This window comes from Ursus arctos, chromosome X (assembly GCF_023065955.2).
Source record: "Ursus arctos isolate Adak ecotype North America chromosome X, UrsArc2.0, whole genome shotgun sequence".
Taxonomy (NCBI): domain Eukaryota; kingdom Metazoa; phylum Chordata; class Mammalia; order Carnivora; family Ursidae; genus Ursus; species Ursus arctos.
The window spans coordinates 26,047,571-26,064,499 of NC_079873.1; the positions used below are offsets into that span (position 1 = coordinate 26,047,571).

Genomic DNA, 16,929 nt, shown 5'->3' on the forward strand with positions numbered 1-16,929 from the left:
AAATGGTATTATCATTTGCCCAGTTGTTCAAATCAGAGCCTTCAGAGTCATCCTTGACTCTTCACTTTCTTTCACATTCCCCATCCCATCTCTCATAAGTTCAATCAGCTCTACCTTCAAAATAGATCTTGGGTCAAATTATTTTTTACAATGTCTATCACTTCCACTCTAGGCCAAATCATCATCATCTTCTTCCTAAATGACTTCAACACCCTCCCAACTTTCTCCCTGCTTTCAGTTTTGCTCCTCCTACTGTCAACTCTCCATAGAGCAGCCAGAGTCAACTTTAGGACTCACGAAACCACATCACACTACCCCCGCTCATGGCCCTCCAGGGCTGTCTCATCACACACACAATAAAATCGACTCCAAGCTGCAGCAGGTAACCCAACTATTCCTGGCCTTTGCCGCTCTCTACAACACATCCTTAGCCCATCTAGTTATTCCTGGAGCACACCAAACCTGTTCTCACATCTGGGTTTTTGCATGCGCTGCTCCTTCTGCCTCAAATATTCTTCACTCAAGGTCTTTGCGTGGCTCACTCACTCAGACCTTTGTGTGAATGAATACAACCTCCTCAGGAAGGCCGCTATTCTCATTCTTTCTCTAGTCCTGTTGTGTTTATTTTCCCTTCATAGCATTGACTTGACAGGACTTTATATGCTAATTCGTTGGTTTACTTCATATTCGCTCAGGATAATCTGAAAATCTGTGTGGGCAGAGTCTCATTTTGTTCACTTTGGTATCCTCGGCCCCAGCATAGGACAGGCCCTCAATAAATAATAGCTGAAAGAACCGATACATACTAGGAGTCTGAGTTATGCCACAGTTTTTCCTAAAATAATTTTTTGGGGAAAAGGAAGAACACCTGGTGATGGGTAGTAAGGAGGGCACGTATTGCATGGTGCACTGGGTGTTATACGCAACTAATGAATCATCGAGCCTTACATCGGAAACCGGGGATGTACTGTATGGTGACTAACATAATATAATAAAAAATCATTAAAAAAATAAAAAAAAACAAAAAATAAAAGGAAGAACACAGAAAATGATCAGAGGGGTTTATGTGAAATTAAATGAATGTATAAAAGTGTCCTGTAAAGGCAAAGTCCTATACAAATACTATTTTAAGAATATTTTTCAAGATATCAGTGTTTTGATGTGGTTAGAAAGAGGACTTTGGTAGGGAAGCTAATTTGTAAATTATTCACATTTTATTTTATTATACTCATTAAAGAAAAGTGGCAAATCCTAGATGGCTCCATTCTCAAGTTTTGATGATATAGCTAGTTTTCAGAAGACTCCCTCAAATGCCTAGAAATGTAGTTCTAAAAATAATTTTAAAATCTTTTCTATTCAGCATTCCTAAATATGACTGCATAAAATATGAAACTTACACAAAAGTAGCTTACTCCATTAAGGATGAAGAACAGAAAGATGTCTATTTCCAAAGTAATATTCAAATTCCTAATTTTTTCTTGATTTAGCTGAATGTTTTGTTTTTAGGAAATTTGTACTTTTTACTTAAATTGTGAAATTTATTAGTGAAAAGTTACTTTGAGATGTTTTATTATCTTAACATCGGTAAGCTCCGTTAGCCATGTTCTCCTCATCCCCACTTGATACTGTCAAATTTTATTTTCTGGGTTTTTTTCTTTATCAGTCTTGCTATGAGTTTGTTGCTTTTTCTTAACCTTTTAAAAGAATAAACTTTTGGATTTGTTGAGGAAAAAAAAAAAGGATGTCTATTTGTCTATTTCCTCCAACATAGCGAAGCAGACAGCATAGAGTAAATAAAACTAATAGTGAATTTGTAGGTGAACCAAACTTGTTTAGAAACTCTAAGAGGCCAGGTCATTGAATGTTGGAATGAATTACCCTATCACAACCTTTTTTTGTTGTTTTTCAGAGGTGCTAGGGAACAATGCATTTTTTTTTTTAACACAGAGCTGACTTGAATCTTAACATTCACAAATGGCACCCAAAGACGTATTCCGTTTCTGTGGAAAGAAAACACAGGGAACTCATCAAGCGGACACACATACTAAAATGTACCCAAAGGAGGCAGGCCTGCATTGATAACAGAATTAGCTTAAATAAATGTATAATCAACAGCGTGATTCCAGGATAATTTTATTGAATTTCTGAGCCTCTCCCTCACTTTGTGGTGACTTCTGAGGAAATCGAACATGCATAATATACGACCTGACAAATGAACAAGTAAACTACTTTATTCAAGCCCTTTCATTTGTCAACAGCTTCCACGCAATAATTGCTTTCTGTCCACTGTTTTAATAATGTATGTATTGATTACTTCCATCTCAATCTTAACCAGAAAATCTCAGGAAGCTTTGAAGGTGTCCTTAATGGTCTCAAGGGAAGGAATTAGAGAGACTTTTAAATTGAAAGATGAAAGCCTAATGACAAACAATTTCATTAGTACAAATGCAAACAAAAAGTCATTACCTACAGTGTTCTTATAATCAAGACCTAATCTCCATTTGGATTTGAGGTCAGACGAAGGGAGTTAAATAAGCTCATGGTTTATTGCAGTTCTCCTTAGAAATTTCCCACTATGATTTGCTCCTTTAAAACTCTCTCTAGGTTAATCACAGAAGTAGACAAGTAATAAATATCACTTTAGTGACTGCTCAAGTAAAACAAAGGAAGTCAGTTTTAAAAATATATCTGGACCGGAATAATACACACTAATTGAAAATGAGTCAGTCTAGTGAGGCAAGTAATGAGGAACCGTAAAAGCCAGGATAATATATTCAAAAGATATAAAAATTGGTCAGTTTGTATTTGCTAAGGCATATTTGAGCTTTAATTATTTATAACACTTCACCGCATATGGAGCATTATTTTATTAATTAGGCTTGAGGGCCCTTCCAGTTGCAGTTGTGCTGCCCAGCTGGTGTGGGGAACAAAGATCCACTCCCATGGGTGTGCAAATTGCTTTGGGGAGTGAGCCTGCGGCCCCTAACTACCTGCATGGACTGTTTCAGAATTTTACCTACAAGAAAACCATATACTCCTCCATCAAAGTGATTGAGAATGACTATATGTTTTTGCTTTAAGAGTACAACACATAACGATATTTTGCTATAAAGTGTTATCATTAATCTGCAATGATATCCAAAGAAGGTATAAATTACCTCTTTTATAAACATCCTGATTTATAGAAAAGAAAAGTGAAAAATATTTTTCTACGGTTTCGACTTCTGACATTCTAATGGGATTTGGATTCCCACAAAAAGCAACAGCCAGGGGCATTAATAATTTACAAACAGATAGTGAGCTGGGGATTTGAAAAAAAAAAAGTGACACACCAAATACATGGGGGATAAGTTTATGATAACCAGTGACCCATCTTGATACTAAACATTCGATATCAACAGTATTTGAATCCAGAAACCCACAAAGAGGAAGACAATTTATAATCCTAGGAATGTGGCAATGTAAAACAAGTGTACAAATACAAAATCTGTCAAAGACTAGATCTTGACAGAGGTTTGCACTGATTATATTTCCTTTCTCTCTTCCTAAGGAAGTTCAGAAGATCAGATAAAGAGGCCCAGTTTCAAGGATTTTCCTTTGTTCTTCTTGCCAACAGGCGCCACGAGCATTGCTAACTAGACAGGCATTCCACTGCAACTCTGAAAGGGCTACTGCATAAATGTGACAAAACTCTGAGTAAACAGGGTGCTAAATTGTTCTCTCATCAACACTTCGGAGTGATGATGTTCTCTGAGGGAGGAAGAGTGTTTTGTGACAAGAATTTTTCTTAAGGATACAAAGAGAAGCTTGTGAAAACATTGGGCCAGACCACAAGTAAAAACAGTGGGCATCAAAGTAGCTCTCCACGGTACACGCGGACGCTGAGCTGGGAATCAACAGAAAAATCCTGCAGTGAGGAAGGCACATCCCTCCTCCTCCTTTCTTTCCTTGCCCTTGGTCTCAGTAAACTAGAGAAGAACGAACAAGGTTAAGATCAGACTACTGATTGATTTTTCTGCCTTCCTCCTTCCCTTTCTTCCTTAATTCCTTTGTTTCTTCACCTATTTAGTGTCCACCGTGTACCAGGCACCTTATAAAGTGCTGGGTATAAAAATGACAACCCTCTCCCCAAAAGAAGGCTTCTTGGAGCGCATGGTTTCGTGAAGGTGATCGACGGGAATCAAATATTTACACATGTATATGATGACAAAGAATGCTAAGCTGCAGAAGGAAAAGTAGGCTGCATCTGAGAGCATGTAGAGGAAGGTCTGGTCAAGTGTGGGCAGCAGGGAAAAATCCTGCTTGATGTCTGAGCCAAGATGTAAAAGATTATCAGATGTTAGCCAGGAAATTATGAAGGAGTGGGAGTAGGTGGAAGGGGCTTCAGACAGAGGACCGGCATGTTCCAAGCACCACCTGAGAAGAACACAGAGAACTGCAGAAACCAAAAGAAGGCGGCATGGCTCGTGTCCAGAGGGCAAGAGGAAGAGCAGTGAGAAAAGAGAAGGTTGCGGCCCTTGCTGGGGATTTTGGTCTTTTCTCCACGGCACGGAGAAGCCACTAAAGAGTGCTAAGAAGGGGACTGACATAATTCAATACATGTTTTTACATAAGTTACTCTGGCTGAAATGTAAAGATGGCAGCGTAGGGTGGCAAGAGTAGACACAGAAAGGTTAGGATAAATGGTCTTCTGTAACTATGGTGATGACTGCAATAGACAGAGTCAGGAACTATTTTGGAGATAAACTGATCCAGTGACATATTGGGCTTGTCAAAAGAAGGCTTGGTTTGCCAACCTGAAAAAGTGACTCTACTGGTCTGCTCAGTTGTTGTTTGGAAAGGAGAAAGTATTTAGTTAGATCTTCCAAGCTTTGGGGTTTTGCAGATGGCAGCCATGAAAAGATAATAAAGCATAGGACCTTAGGGTCTTGGGAAAGAGTTATTAAAATGTTTTATGATTGAATCTAAGTTGCATTTGGAGGGAGACGAAGATAGAGGAGCAGTGGAACTAACATCTAGAACAGAGTTATCCACGGGTTGGAAGTCCTGAGAGGTCAAAGAAGGGTAACAGACGGGTATCTGAACAAGCACACCAGCCAAGTGGGGCTTAATTCATTTCAATCCGGTGCATGTTACCCATCACTCTAGCATGACCATCTCCCAAAAGCATACTACTGGTCATGAGATTCCTGTGTAGAAGGACTGAGAATAAGTACTAACATTTTACCACTGTTAGCAAGGAACCAAAGCCAATAACTAGGGATACTGAAGGAGTATTTATAACAAGGTGCTGGCTAGTGGGGACTGTGGAAATTATTTGGACCAAATTCCTCATCTTACAGCTGAAGAACAAAGTAGCAACCACAATCTAACTTATGGAGGAATGTGACTACAGTCTGTCCTGACTACCAGTGCACTTGTCCAATGATTCATCTTTGGTTTCTAGAATTAGACTAAGATTACACCTTTTGTAGAAATTCTGTCTCATTTCTTTATATCATATAATGCATTCTATTTAAAATGCCCTTCTGTCTCAATGAATGCTCTTCTACACATACACCAGAGTGTTTTGACTATTTATTCAAAGTTAGAACATTTAAAAAATGTCACTATTATATTTCACCCTACGACAGAGCTAATTTAATGTTCTGAATTTTATGAAGGGGAATGGCTAAAGAAGAAAATGTCAGTTTCCTTGGCAATTTTTTGCAGAGACTCCTGGATCTTCCCTCATGCTCCCTTCCCTTTGAGTAATTGTCTATATCCTCTTCTCTGGAATAATATAAACCCTTGGCTTCAAAGATGCCACCTTTGTCTGTGTCTCCACAGAGATCCTTCTTTAAGTGTTGAACATATAGAAGTGCTACCATTTTATCAAACTTTTGTTGTTTGATAGTCATTTGTTTGGTTCGCTATTCATTTCTGTTCTTGTGCTTTTAATCTCATTTCAAAAATACTTATCAGTATCCAATGTATGCCAGACACTTTGCTAGGTACTAGGGTCTTGGAGGTAAGCAAGACCAAATCTCTGACTTCCCCACTCAGAGCCTAGTAGAGAAAACAGAAATATAAGAATGAGCAAACCAGAGAGAAAGAGACAGAGAGAGAGAGAGAGAGAGAGAGAGAGAGAGAGAAACAATTCATCACTGTTGGAAAATGCTAGTGAACAACTTGTTATTCTGAAGGCTGGGAAAGTATCCTGCCTATCAAATGTGAATGGTATACTGGGTGCCCAAATAGTGATGAATGACTTTTTTTTCCCCACAGAAGTACTCTGGCTAATAAATGATGATGAAATGATAGAAATAGGCAATTACCACATTGCAACCCCTAGTCATTGATCATGAACAGCAGCCAAAATCACACACGGAAAAGAGAAAGCAAGACATTATACACCTCCTGATGATGGAAGAATACACAACCATCTATGAAGCAGTCTTACCAAAACAAGTCAAACCTGAATATGATCAAACCTGTTGAACTGTACTGTTCAATATGGCCGCCATGAGGCACACTGGGCTACTGTGTGCTTGAAATGTGGCTAGGCTGAATTGAGCTGTGCTGTAACTGTACCTTTTTATAGTGTCTGTTGAAATGACAATATTTAAGGTCCTATAGTTACGTAAGATGTAACCATTAGAGCAAATTGGATGAAAAGTATAGGGAAACTACGATTTTTGCAACTCACCATGCATCTATAATTATTTCAAAATAAAATTTTTTTACAAAATGTATTTAAGAGACAAATGAACCAAGTGCAATGTGTGAACCTTATTTCAATTCTTATTTAGACAAAAATATGTTATAACATTTAAGATGTGTTATGTTAAAAGTGGAAATTTGAATAATGCTGGGATATTTGTTAGAACAAAATTATTGACATTTGAAAAGCACTACAGTAGCCATGTGGTTACCTTGAAAGAGAGGATCCTTATCTTTTGAGATACTTTCTCAATTATTTATGAATTAAATGATCCATGCCTGATACTTATTTCAAAATAATAGAGGACCAGTAGAAGTCTTGAAGAAGTAAGATTGGCCATGAGCTAATAATTGTTGAAGTTTTGATGGGTACATGGCTGTTTATTACAGGATTCTGTCTGATTTGGTATATGTTTTGTATTTACCACAATAAAATGTCTTTAAAAATCATTAAAAGAGAAAGGCAACTTCTTAGAGGATATTATTAACGCAGACGCTTTTGACATTTACAATAACAATGGCTTGGATTATTTATAATTGACCCCTAGACCCTAGCAGAATGAAGATTTCTAGTCAACTTAATTTCAATCAAAAGGCATTTCAAAACCATCATTAAAAATGTTTACTCTGTACAAGCCACTAGTCTTAAAAACGTCCTACCCTGTGTACGTCATTCTGCTTCTGAACTGCTGGAAAGTCGCCTCCGATGGGTGCCTGCCGGCTTAACTCATCATCTTTCAGCTGGAGCCATACCAGAAGTTCCTGAAGAGAAAGGTGCAGACGCTTCCACTGGTCAGAACTGGCTTCCAAATGAGACCTGAAAAGCAGCAGGAGCAAACTAGGTCAAAATATCTAGAAGGGTCATTAATGCGTCTAACAGTCCCACTGAAGGTACGTTGGTTTGTTTCGTTCCATAGGATGCAAGCCTATCATGAACCGTCTAGCAGTCCTTAGTAAAAATCTAGCGATCTGCTTTTGCAAGCCATATAATGGGGGCGTTTTGACGGCAATTTTGAGGGTAGACAGTGTTTAGCCATATACGTATTTCCTCATGAAGAATTCTGGGACTTTTGGCATGAAACATACACTGGAATGGACTGCTTTTCCATAGTGTTGCAGTCAATGATTCTCAATGTTTCTGGTAGAAAAAAATGGCTCCCGGTGACTAATATAAACCACTCAGTTTTCAAGTGACTCATGCTAGTACTGGAATTCTTCCTCCTTTAAGAAATGGAAAGGTCTCCCCCCACATTTTGACTTTTCCATTTCTGCACTCTAGGCAGCCTCTTCCATTGACTCCTTCCATCTGGCATCTGTTCCTTTCTGCTCTTCTTCCCATATGCTTCTCCTTTCCCTCTACCCTTCTTTATTGGTGTGCACCTGGGATTTGTTTTCACCAAGTTCCAACATTTTCCGCTTTGTTTCCTTTGTGTAAAATGTACTGAGACAACAACTCACGCGGAAAACTAAAATCAGACATTTGCCTGAAAGCCTCCCCCAAACATGAATAATTTAGGCAGGAGAATGAGTGCTTTACCATCAACTGTACTTAGAACATGTTAATCCGCAGAAGCCATTTAAGAATATACGAATGAATGATCTGTGCTATAAAATCCACATTTCACTTGAGGATGAGAAGCTAAATTAACCAAATAAATCATCATCCGGAAAACAAAGAAGAAATGTGGAATATTAGCAAAGCTCTATCCTCAGGTAAATCAAGAATTATGCTGCATTACTTACATATTATCAGCAATTACTAATTAATTCATAAAAATTAATGCTGCCTATAACATAAATATAATATAGTCTTGAGTGCTGCAAAGATTGAAGTGTAAAGCAACCAGGTAGAAAAACATTTCCCTTTGCTGTTGTGTAACTTAGCCTGACATTTCAGATACAATTCTCCTGCTGGTCTTAGTCAAACAGAATCGCCAAATAGTGCCTATGCGCTGGAATTAAATTGTTCCAAACTTTCCGAGGGATCGTTTTCTTTCTGAAGGACGATACTTACAAGTTTTTAAAATGTGCAAATACAAATACCCATAACTTAAATTCAAAAAATCTATACTAAGGAAGTAACTGGAAAATCATACAAAGACGTAGGCAGAAAAAAATGTTATATATAGCATCACTTATGATTGACACAAAATAGAAACAACTTAAATATTCCATACTAGGTAACCAGTTACATATGTAATGGTGAATTCATACAATGCGATGTTCAAATCCTATGAATCCTACACACTAGTCAATGCGATGGCATCAGCAAATACTTAGGGATATGGAAGATATACCCTGTCAATTGTTAAGTGAGAAAACAGGTTCCAAAAAGTCTGTAATCGATTTTTTCTAAAATGTTCATGTATGTATTTGTGTGCACACACTTGACTCTGCACAAAAAAATTCTGAAATGACAATGAGTGTAGCCCCCAGAGGTAGATTTAGAACTGATTCATTCCTTCAGCTTTCTACTCCAAATTGTTAGAACTGTCTTTCTATTACGAGCAATACAAACGTTGCGTCCACAAAAACGAGAGGCACTTCCAACAGAGGAATTAAACTGTTCAAGACCCTATGGGCATTATTTTCTAATTAAGGAATCCGGAAATACCATAAAGACCACGGATTCAATATAAGAGCGCAGGCCGCATAGAGTGTAGAGTTCCCTTCTTGGCTGCTTCTGTTCCCTTTCTCTTTCACTTATCGCGCTTCCATGATAAGCCCAAGTGAGAATTCCCTATGCAAGATGTTAGCTGTTTAATGGCATGTAATGCCTACTGGTTACAGGGATTCCCTGGGGTGTCTGGAATTTGCAGCGTGGTCCCCTTGAGGGTGAGCAAGGATGTCAAGCGGGACGTGTGGGAAGGTAGGCGGAGAGAGGCACAGTCCAGATGTGGAAAAGCAGCACGTGGGAGAAGAGGCTCTGGGTAAATAAAGAACTTTTGAGCGCCGCTACATCCCCGTAAGGCCTTGGGAGTAGAGAAAGCGAAAGGTAAGGTAAGAATGTAGAAATGCCTAATGCTTGGCCTCCCTCCCTCTGGTGGAGGAAACAAAATAGCCCTGTGGTGGAGAGGTCTGGGGGAGGATAAAGGTGCTGAAAGGCAGGCTGGCCACAGTGAGGCATCCAGCTGCGTCTTCACTCACACAAGGCATTGCCACCACCCTGGCTCTAGGTGAAATGGGGTTGACTAATCATTACTGGGTCAATGAAACCCTTTGTGTCTCCAAGAGGAAAACGTGGCTCTGAGACTCGGGGAATTTGGTTCTAAAGGATCTAAGAGAAACTTCAGGGCAGGAGACAGGGAGACTGTTATGAGCCAGGGAGGCAGGACAGTCCAGAGAGTTAATAGAGGACAGAAGAAGGACCTCGGACTTTAGGTGACAAAAGGCTCTCACGCACGTGGAGTCTGGAGTCAGGTAACATTTCAGAACGTTTGATCACCTTAACTCCATATCAAATGACTGTTTCTTTTCCTTGCTAACGCATAAGAGCGGTGACAAGAACGTAAGCAAAAGGCTCATAAAGGACAAGGGATACTGGGTAAGGGTGGGAGAGGAAAAAGGCAGTCAGATCATGGCTCCTGATTGAAACCCACACTTACAAAGATATCCAACCTGAAGCCCTGGTTCTCACACTTCAGAAACACGCAAATGGCTTGTGTTAGGTACAGACTCCCAGGTTCTGCCTCCAGACTTTCTGTACTTTTAACAAGAACCCTCACAACTCAGCAGGTGAACTCCAAGACTGTTCTTTAAGAAAGAATTTCTTGAAGTATTTCCTGTATGCCCTAAACATTACCAGCCGGTCTCCACAGGGCAAAGGTGGCATTTGTCAAGGACATGATTTTGAAGGTGATCTAAATGTAATAAAACACCACAAGCTCAGAAAACATTTTCTTTGGCTACGCTAAGCTTGTGAAGAGTCTTCAAGACACATTTCTAATGCAATTGTTGGAAGGAGCTGCCCTATTTTTATTTTCAAGATCTTATAGCAAATCTTTCTAAATGATTAACCTATGTTGGTACTGGGAATGTCTCTCTGGAAAATGTTTCTTTCTATTCATAATGACTTTTTTTTCCCCCTCCTGGTTTTATCATAGGCCCTTAGGGCTGTAAGGTCCTTAGAGATTTTTGTTCAACCCTCTTGTTCTGCAAATGTGGGAGCTGGGATGAAAACGTTTAAAGACAGTGCCGAGGCACACATAACCTGAACTGTCATATTTAGACATGGGAAGTGGAAGCTGCAGACTTTCCTTATGTGAGGAAATCCCCAACCTTCGTGGTTTTCAGCAAATGCTCTGGATCTCTGCGCAAAAATCCTTCCTGCTCACTGGCAAATATACTCTATTTACCCTACCTACACAACGGAAAATAAACGTGGAGTTTGAAGGGGCATACTTAGCTCCTACCCGTTTTTCTATTAATCTTTATTAATGAAGACAGGAGCTGAGGGGCTACTAGCTTTTAACAAGGCAAGTGTTGATCTTTAATAAACAGATAATGTCTACAATTTGTAAGGCTGAGTTAAACTGCAGAAGCTCTAGGTGTGTCGGGATACAATGCTTGTCTTTAAGGAACTCTTCAGTGTCAGGGTGCTGAGAATTATAGGGGCTGCTAAAGCAATTGTTAGTTCTCTAGACACAGATATTTCAAGTACGATTGGGTTGATGCCTAGTTTGAAATCCTTAATAAAACTTTACTCCGAAAGGCATGTATTCTTAAAGCAAAATGTGTTATACTGAATTCATTTTTCACTTTCACTCCCTTTATGAAACTGATGACGTCCTCCTGTATATCTTGGGTACCCTTGTGTAATAAGATAGTTCTAAAGCATATAGAAAGAGAAGGTAGGAATGCGGAAGTAATAAGGAGTCATAGACACAAAATGGCAGCTTTGAGGGCTTTAAATAGGGAGAGAGAATTAAACTCAAAGAGAAGTAAACTTTTTTTTTTTTTGTCCAGCTAGGCCATAAACTCCAACTTTCAAACATAATTAACATTCCAAGAGTAAGAAAAAGAGGTCAGAAATAGTCAATGTCTAAGTTGCATTTTTTCTTCCTCAAAAGTAGAAAGACCATGCCTCCTCTCGCTCTTAATTATTCTCCATCATAGAAAACCCCCTAAGCTATTCTAACTTCTAATACCAATTACTCTCTAAGAGTTTTATTGCTGTTGACTATATCATGTTGGTATTCTTGCCTCTCAAATTAGCATTCAGAATTCCATAAAAGTGAGTATTGGCATATAACATTTACAAGTTTTTCTCCCAAGTATAAAAACCTCACAGAACGTAAATCTTGCTAAATTATGTTCACAACATATGTACTTCTCATGGCTAATAGTACATACAATAATCTGGAAAATATAATCTGGTGACAGATTGAACTGAAATCTGCATACATATTTCTTATGGAAAAAATTCACTAGACTGCTTCCCAAATTATTAATATTTTCAAAGTCAAAATGTAAGGTTGTAGAAATGGAACATTTTAGAATGAGAAACACTTTCTTTGATCACAATTCTGATGTTGGATAATGTCATCAATAACTCTGCGTGTGTGTGTATGTGTGTGTGAATGTGCACGTGCATGTGTGTGTGCAGGCAAGTAAAAATTTTTTACTTTATTTGTCTCCCACCTAAAACAGTGTTTTGTTTTGTTCAGTGGGACTCAACTCTCACTGAGTATTTACTTCTTATACCTCTTGGCCACAACGCAATGTGATAATGCATATGGAACAGATGGCATATACTTTCCTTGAACGAAATTCTGAGATGGTACTATACGATTTCAATTAAAACATTCTTTTCTCTCCAAGATATCTTATTTACTTTTTCTTACACCATGTCTTTAAACTTAATCAGTGCCATTTAAATATCAGGAAACCAATGTAGAAAGTTTCAATAATTTGCCTAGGGTCATAAAAAGTAACTGCAGAATTAAAAATAACAGGTTGGTAGAATTGCTAGGGAAATTGAAGAGACCACCCGTGTCTCTGGTCAAATCTCCTCACTTCAGTGAGGGAGAATACTGAAGTCTGAAGCAGTTAAGTGATGTGCTCAAGATCGTTTGCTAGGCTGTTAGTAACAGAGCCAGACGAGAAAGCAGGTCACCCAAATGCCGGTCCAGGACTCCTTCTACTCTACCTCACTGACTCATTTAGAGCTTGGATAGATTAGCCAGACAGAAAGTCAATAAGGAAACAGTGGCTTTGAATGACACGTTAGACCAGATGGCCTTAACAGATACCTACAGAACATTCTACCCCAAAACAGCAGAATACACATTCTTTTCAAGTGTACATGGAATACTCTCCAGGATAGATCACGTGATAACCCACAAAACAAGTTTCAAAACATTCCAGAAGACTAAATCATATCAAACATCTTTTCTGACCACAACAGGATGAAACTAGAAATCAATCACAAGAAAACTACTGCAAGAAACACAAACACATACAGGCTAAACAACGTGCTACTAACCAACCAATAGATCAATGAAAAAGTCAAAGAGGAAGCCAAGAAATACCTGAAGACAAAAGAAAATGAAAACACAGGGGTCCAAGACCTTTGGGATGCAGCGAAAGCAGTTCTAAGAGGGAAGTTTATAGCGATACAGGCCTACCTCAAGAAGCATGAACAATCTAAAGTAACAATTTAATCTTATACTTAAAGGAAGTAGAAGAAGAGCAAAGCCCAAAGTTAGTGGAAGGTAGGAAATAATAAAGATCAGAGCAGAAACAAATGAAATAAGAGACTTAAAAACAATAGGAAGAATCAATGAGACTAAGAGCTGGTTTTTTGAAAGGATAAACAAAATAGATAAGCTTTGAGTCAGACTCAAAGGATGACTCACTACTTACCTGGCAGGAGAGATACCATGACCACAAAAAAAGAAGGAGGACTTGAATAAAATCAGAAATGAAAGAGGAGTTACTATGGACATCACAGAAATACAAAAGATTGATTATAAAAGATTACTACACAAATTATATGCCAACAAATGGGACAATCTAGAAGAAACAAATGAATTCCTACAAACATACAGCGCTCCGAGACTGAATCAAGAAGAAATAGAAAATGTGAACAGACTGATTCCTAGCAATGAAATTGAATCGGTCATCAAAAGACTCCCAAGAGACAAAAGTCCAGGACCAGATGGCTGCACAGGTGAATCCTACCAAATATTTAAAGAAGGGTTAATACCTGTCCTTCTCAAAGTATTCCCCTCAAATAGAGTTTGCAGGGTTTTTATTTATCTGATTTAGCTGGAGGCAGCAAGCACAGCCTATGAAACAACGCATGGATACTTACAGGAATGTGCCATCAAGGGTAAATGAGACTAGCACAGGGGAGACCTCGTAGTGAAGGAACAGTCAGATAGGGAGATACTTAGTGTGGGATTTGGATGAAAAAGTGGAGGATGAGAGGAGGGATGGTGTCCCAAGTGTGAGGATCAGCAAACGCACATACTCATACATGTGAGTGAGAAAACCGGTAGAGAGCAGCAATGGGGTGAAAAGGCAGAATTTCCTTGGCTCAGAGAATCCCTGCCAAGGAATAATTAGATCGCTGCTCAGCGTGGAAGGAACCGGGAGGCAGAGGAAGAACAGGAAAAAGAAGGGATTATCAGGGTCTTATCAGGTAGAGAGTGGAGGGGCCACTAGATTCTGATGACTACACATAAATTTCACAAGAGCAATGATTTTTCTCTTGCCTGTTTCATTCAGTTTTATCCCCAGTGCCTAGAAGAGTGACTAGTACATAGTAAAGACTCAGTAAATATTTGTGGAATGAAAGAAAGAAACGAATGAAAGAGTAAAATATGGGCACCGACAAGACTGAAGTTCTTGAGCAAGGGAATAATGTGCTCAAAATGTCTGAGGAAGAATATTTTTGTAAATATGTTATAGATGATATCAATGCATAGAGAACAGAGACAAATCTATCAATATAAAACGACATGATGGCGACTTATGTAAGACTCATAATCACAGGCAGAGAAAAGACATAGAGCAGAAGGAGAATAAATGGAGGGAAAGGGACATAATATGGACTTGGAACTGGAAACACAAAGATACCTCTTATGAGCCAATGGAACGCAAAGGAATACTTCAAAATCATTTGGATTCCAAACAGGTGACGGGGATGAAGGAGGGTACTTGTCGTGATGAGCGCTGGGTGATGGATGGAAGCGTTGAATCACTAAATGCTACACCTGAAACTAAATTTACACTGTCGGTTAACTACCTGGAATTTCAATAAAAACTTAAAAAAGTGGACACCTGTGTAATTAAGTACTGATGTTTCTATGCTTTGAAATAGAAAAATGGCTTCAGAATCCCTACTAAGACAATGAACCAACAGGCATCTTTTGTAGGGTGATGTGTTACAGCTTGGGCAAACACAGGACTGTTTCTCTGGGCTATCTTTGAAGCCAGTTTTTAGTCCTGGTGACTTTTCACTGTAAAATTATGCTGATGGAGGAAGTGACTAGATTCACAAAGCCAGCTTCTAAGCATCATGAATGGTTCTGTGTCTAACTCTTCCAGGGTCTGGCTATCCTGCCTCATCACCATCCCAAATTGCTGCCTGCACTGGGCTGCTTTCGGCTGAACCCTGCCATTCAGTCCGGACTGACGGATACCGTTATTTCAGCGACGTGTCAGGAAAGAGACTGAAGCACTCTGATGTGAAGAATTACTTCCTTGTGCTTTTGTAAGTGAGTGCTTATAACAAAGCGCACTATGAGAGAGGTCTTGTTAGAAGCTGAAACCGTTGATCGGAATATTTAAATTCCAGAATTCGCAGCACCTTAGGTAAGCCAAGGTAGCTGTGTCCTACTTGATTAATGACAGGAAGAATTAAACTGCAGGGGCTGGCATATGGGAAATTGCTGAGAACGGAGAGCCCATATTTTGGCTGACACGCTGTTTGCCGCTTTCGATTCCCCTTTCATTTTATCAAGTTCACATGAAGGAGAGGAAAGGCACTGAGTGATGTGCAGAACAGTTAGAGCATCTTTCTTTTCCTTCCCTGCAAAAAAGAATAACTTTCTTCTCTTTCACTTTTTCTGCCAGTATCTTTCTCATTTCACACGTCTCATTCCTTTTTAACAACAGAGGTGATAAAAGTGGCCGTTGTCATCATGCACACTGACCTCTCTTCGAGTTCAAGCCATGGGAAGCAAGTGGAATCTCGCTGCCTTTGAAAATGCCACTGCCCATTGTTGTCCCCAAGGCACCCTCAACACATCGATACAAATGTCATGGACCAAACAGGAAGATAAAAATGAGTGTCTTGGAAGCTGAGGTGCAAACTTGGCGGCGGGGTGGGGGGGGATCTTTATAGGTAAAAAAAGAATCCTTTCCTACTACTAGAAATATCTGTTTGTCTTTTTCATCCTTTCACTTAGTATGTATTTATGTGTCAAAGTTAGGTGAATCTTAGCTTTTCCTTTCTGCTTTCTACTCTACAGGATAATATGATGGTTAAAAGCTCAGACCCTGGAGCCGGACTCCCTGTATTCAATATTGGATGTGCCACTTACTAAATGACCTCAGGAGAATTATTTAGCCCCCCTGTACCTCGCTTTCTTTAAATATAAAGACGGAAGAATAACAGAGCCTATCGTGTTGGGCTGCTGAGAGCATTAAATGGGTCAAGAAATATAAAGGGCCCAGGGCATGTAACGATCTGTGATGTGCCGTGCGTTAGTTGCTATCATTCTTATTACCTCACATTGAGTACAGGTTTTTATGAGAGTGCTTTTGAGTTATGAAATTTCAGTGATATTTTCCCTCATTATTGAAGTAAATACGCTGTATGTCAAAAGTCTAGCCAATTTAGAAGAACTGTAAAGAAGAAAAAGAAATCTCCATTCTGCAATCTTATGACCTAAAGGTTGTACCTCTTCCCAGGGTTTCGCACGCCCCCTCATAACCACCGTGATGCCCATTTGCCCTCTTCTACCACCCTCCACTCCGACCCCTCTTCCAGACACAGAAGAGAGCACGACACATTTTTATAAAGACACGTGAATTAGGACAAGCAACTGGTTAGAAAGCAGGAGACTCGACTTCCACTCCCCGTACTTCCCATGTCATTTACATGACTCTGGGCATTTCACTCGACCATTCCTGCTCTTTGCCCTTTCGCCGAACCATCTGGCAAGGGATATAGCAAGAGCTTCACTCTGCGCTCCTTACAACAATGCTGAGCTGCGT

At 39.3% G+C, this 16,929-nt stretch overlaps 1 protein-coding gene across 18 annotated transcripts in view; it reads right to left on the reverse strand.

The window, feature by feature from the left end:
- The window catches only part of DMD (dystrophin), a 2,358,181-nt gene that overhangs the window by 344,627 nt on the left and 1,996,625 nt on the right, over positions 1-16,929 (reverse strand). For all 18 annotated transcript variants that reach the window (XM_057310259.1, XM_057309646.1, XM_048213297.2 and 15 more), the window contains one exon: positions 7,363-7,519. In XM_057310259.1, the coding sequence (XP_057166242.1) occupies positions 7,363-7,519 (157 nt within the window). The remainder of the gene's footprint in view (positions 1-7,362; positions 7,520-16,929) is intronic.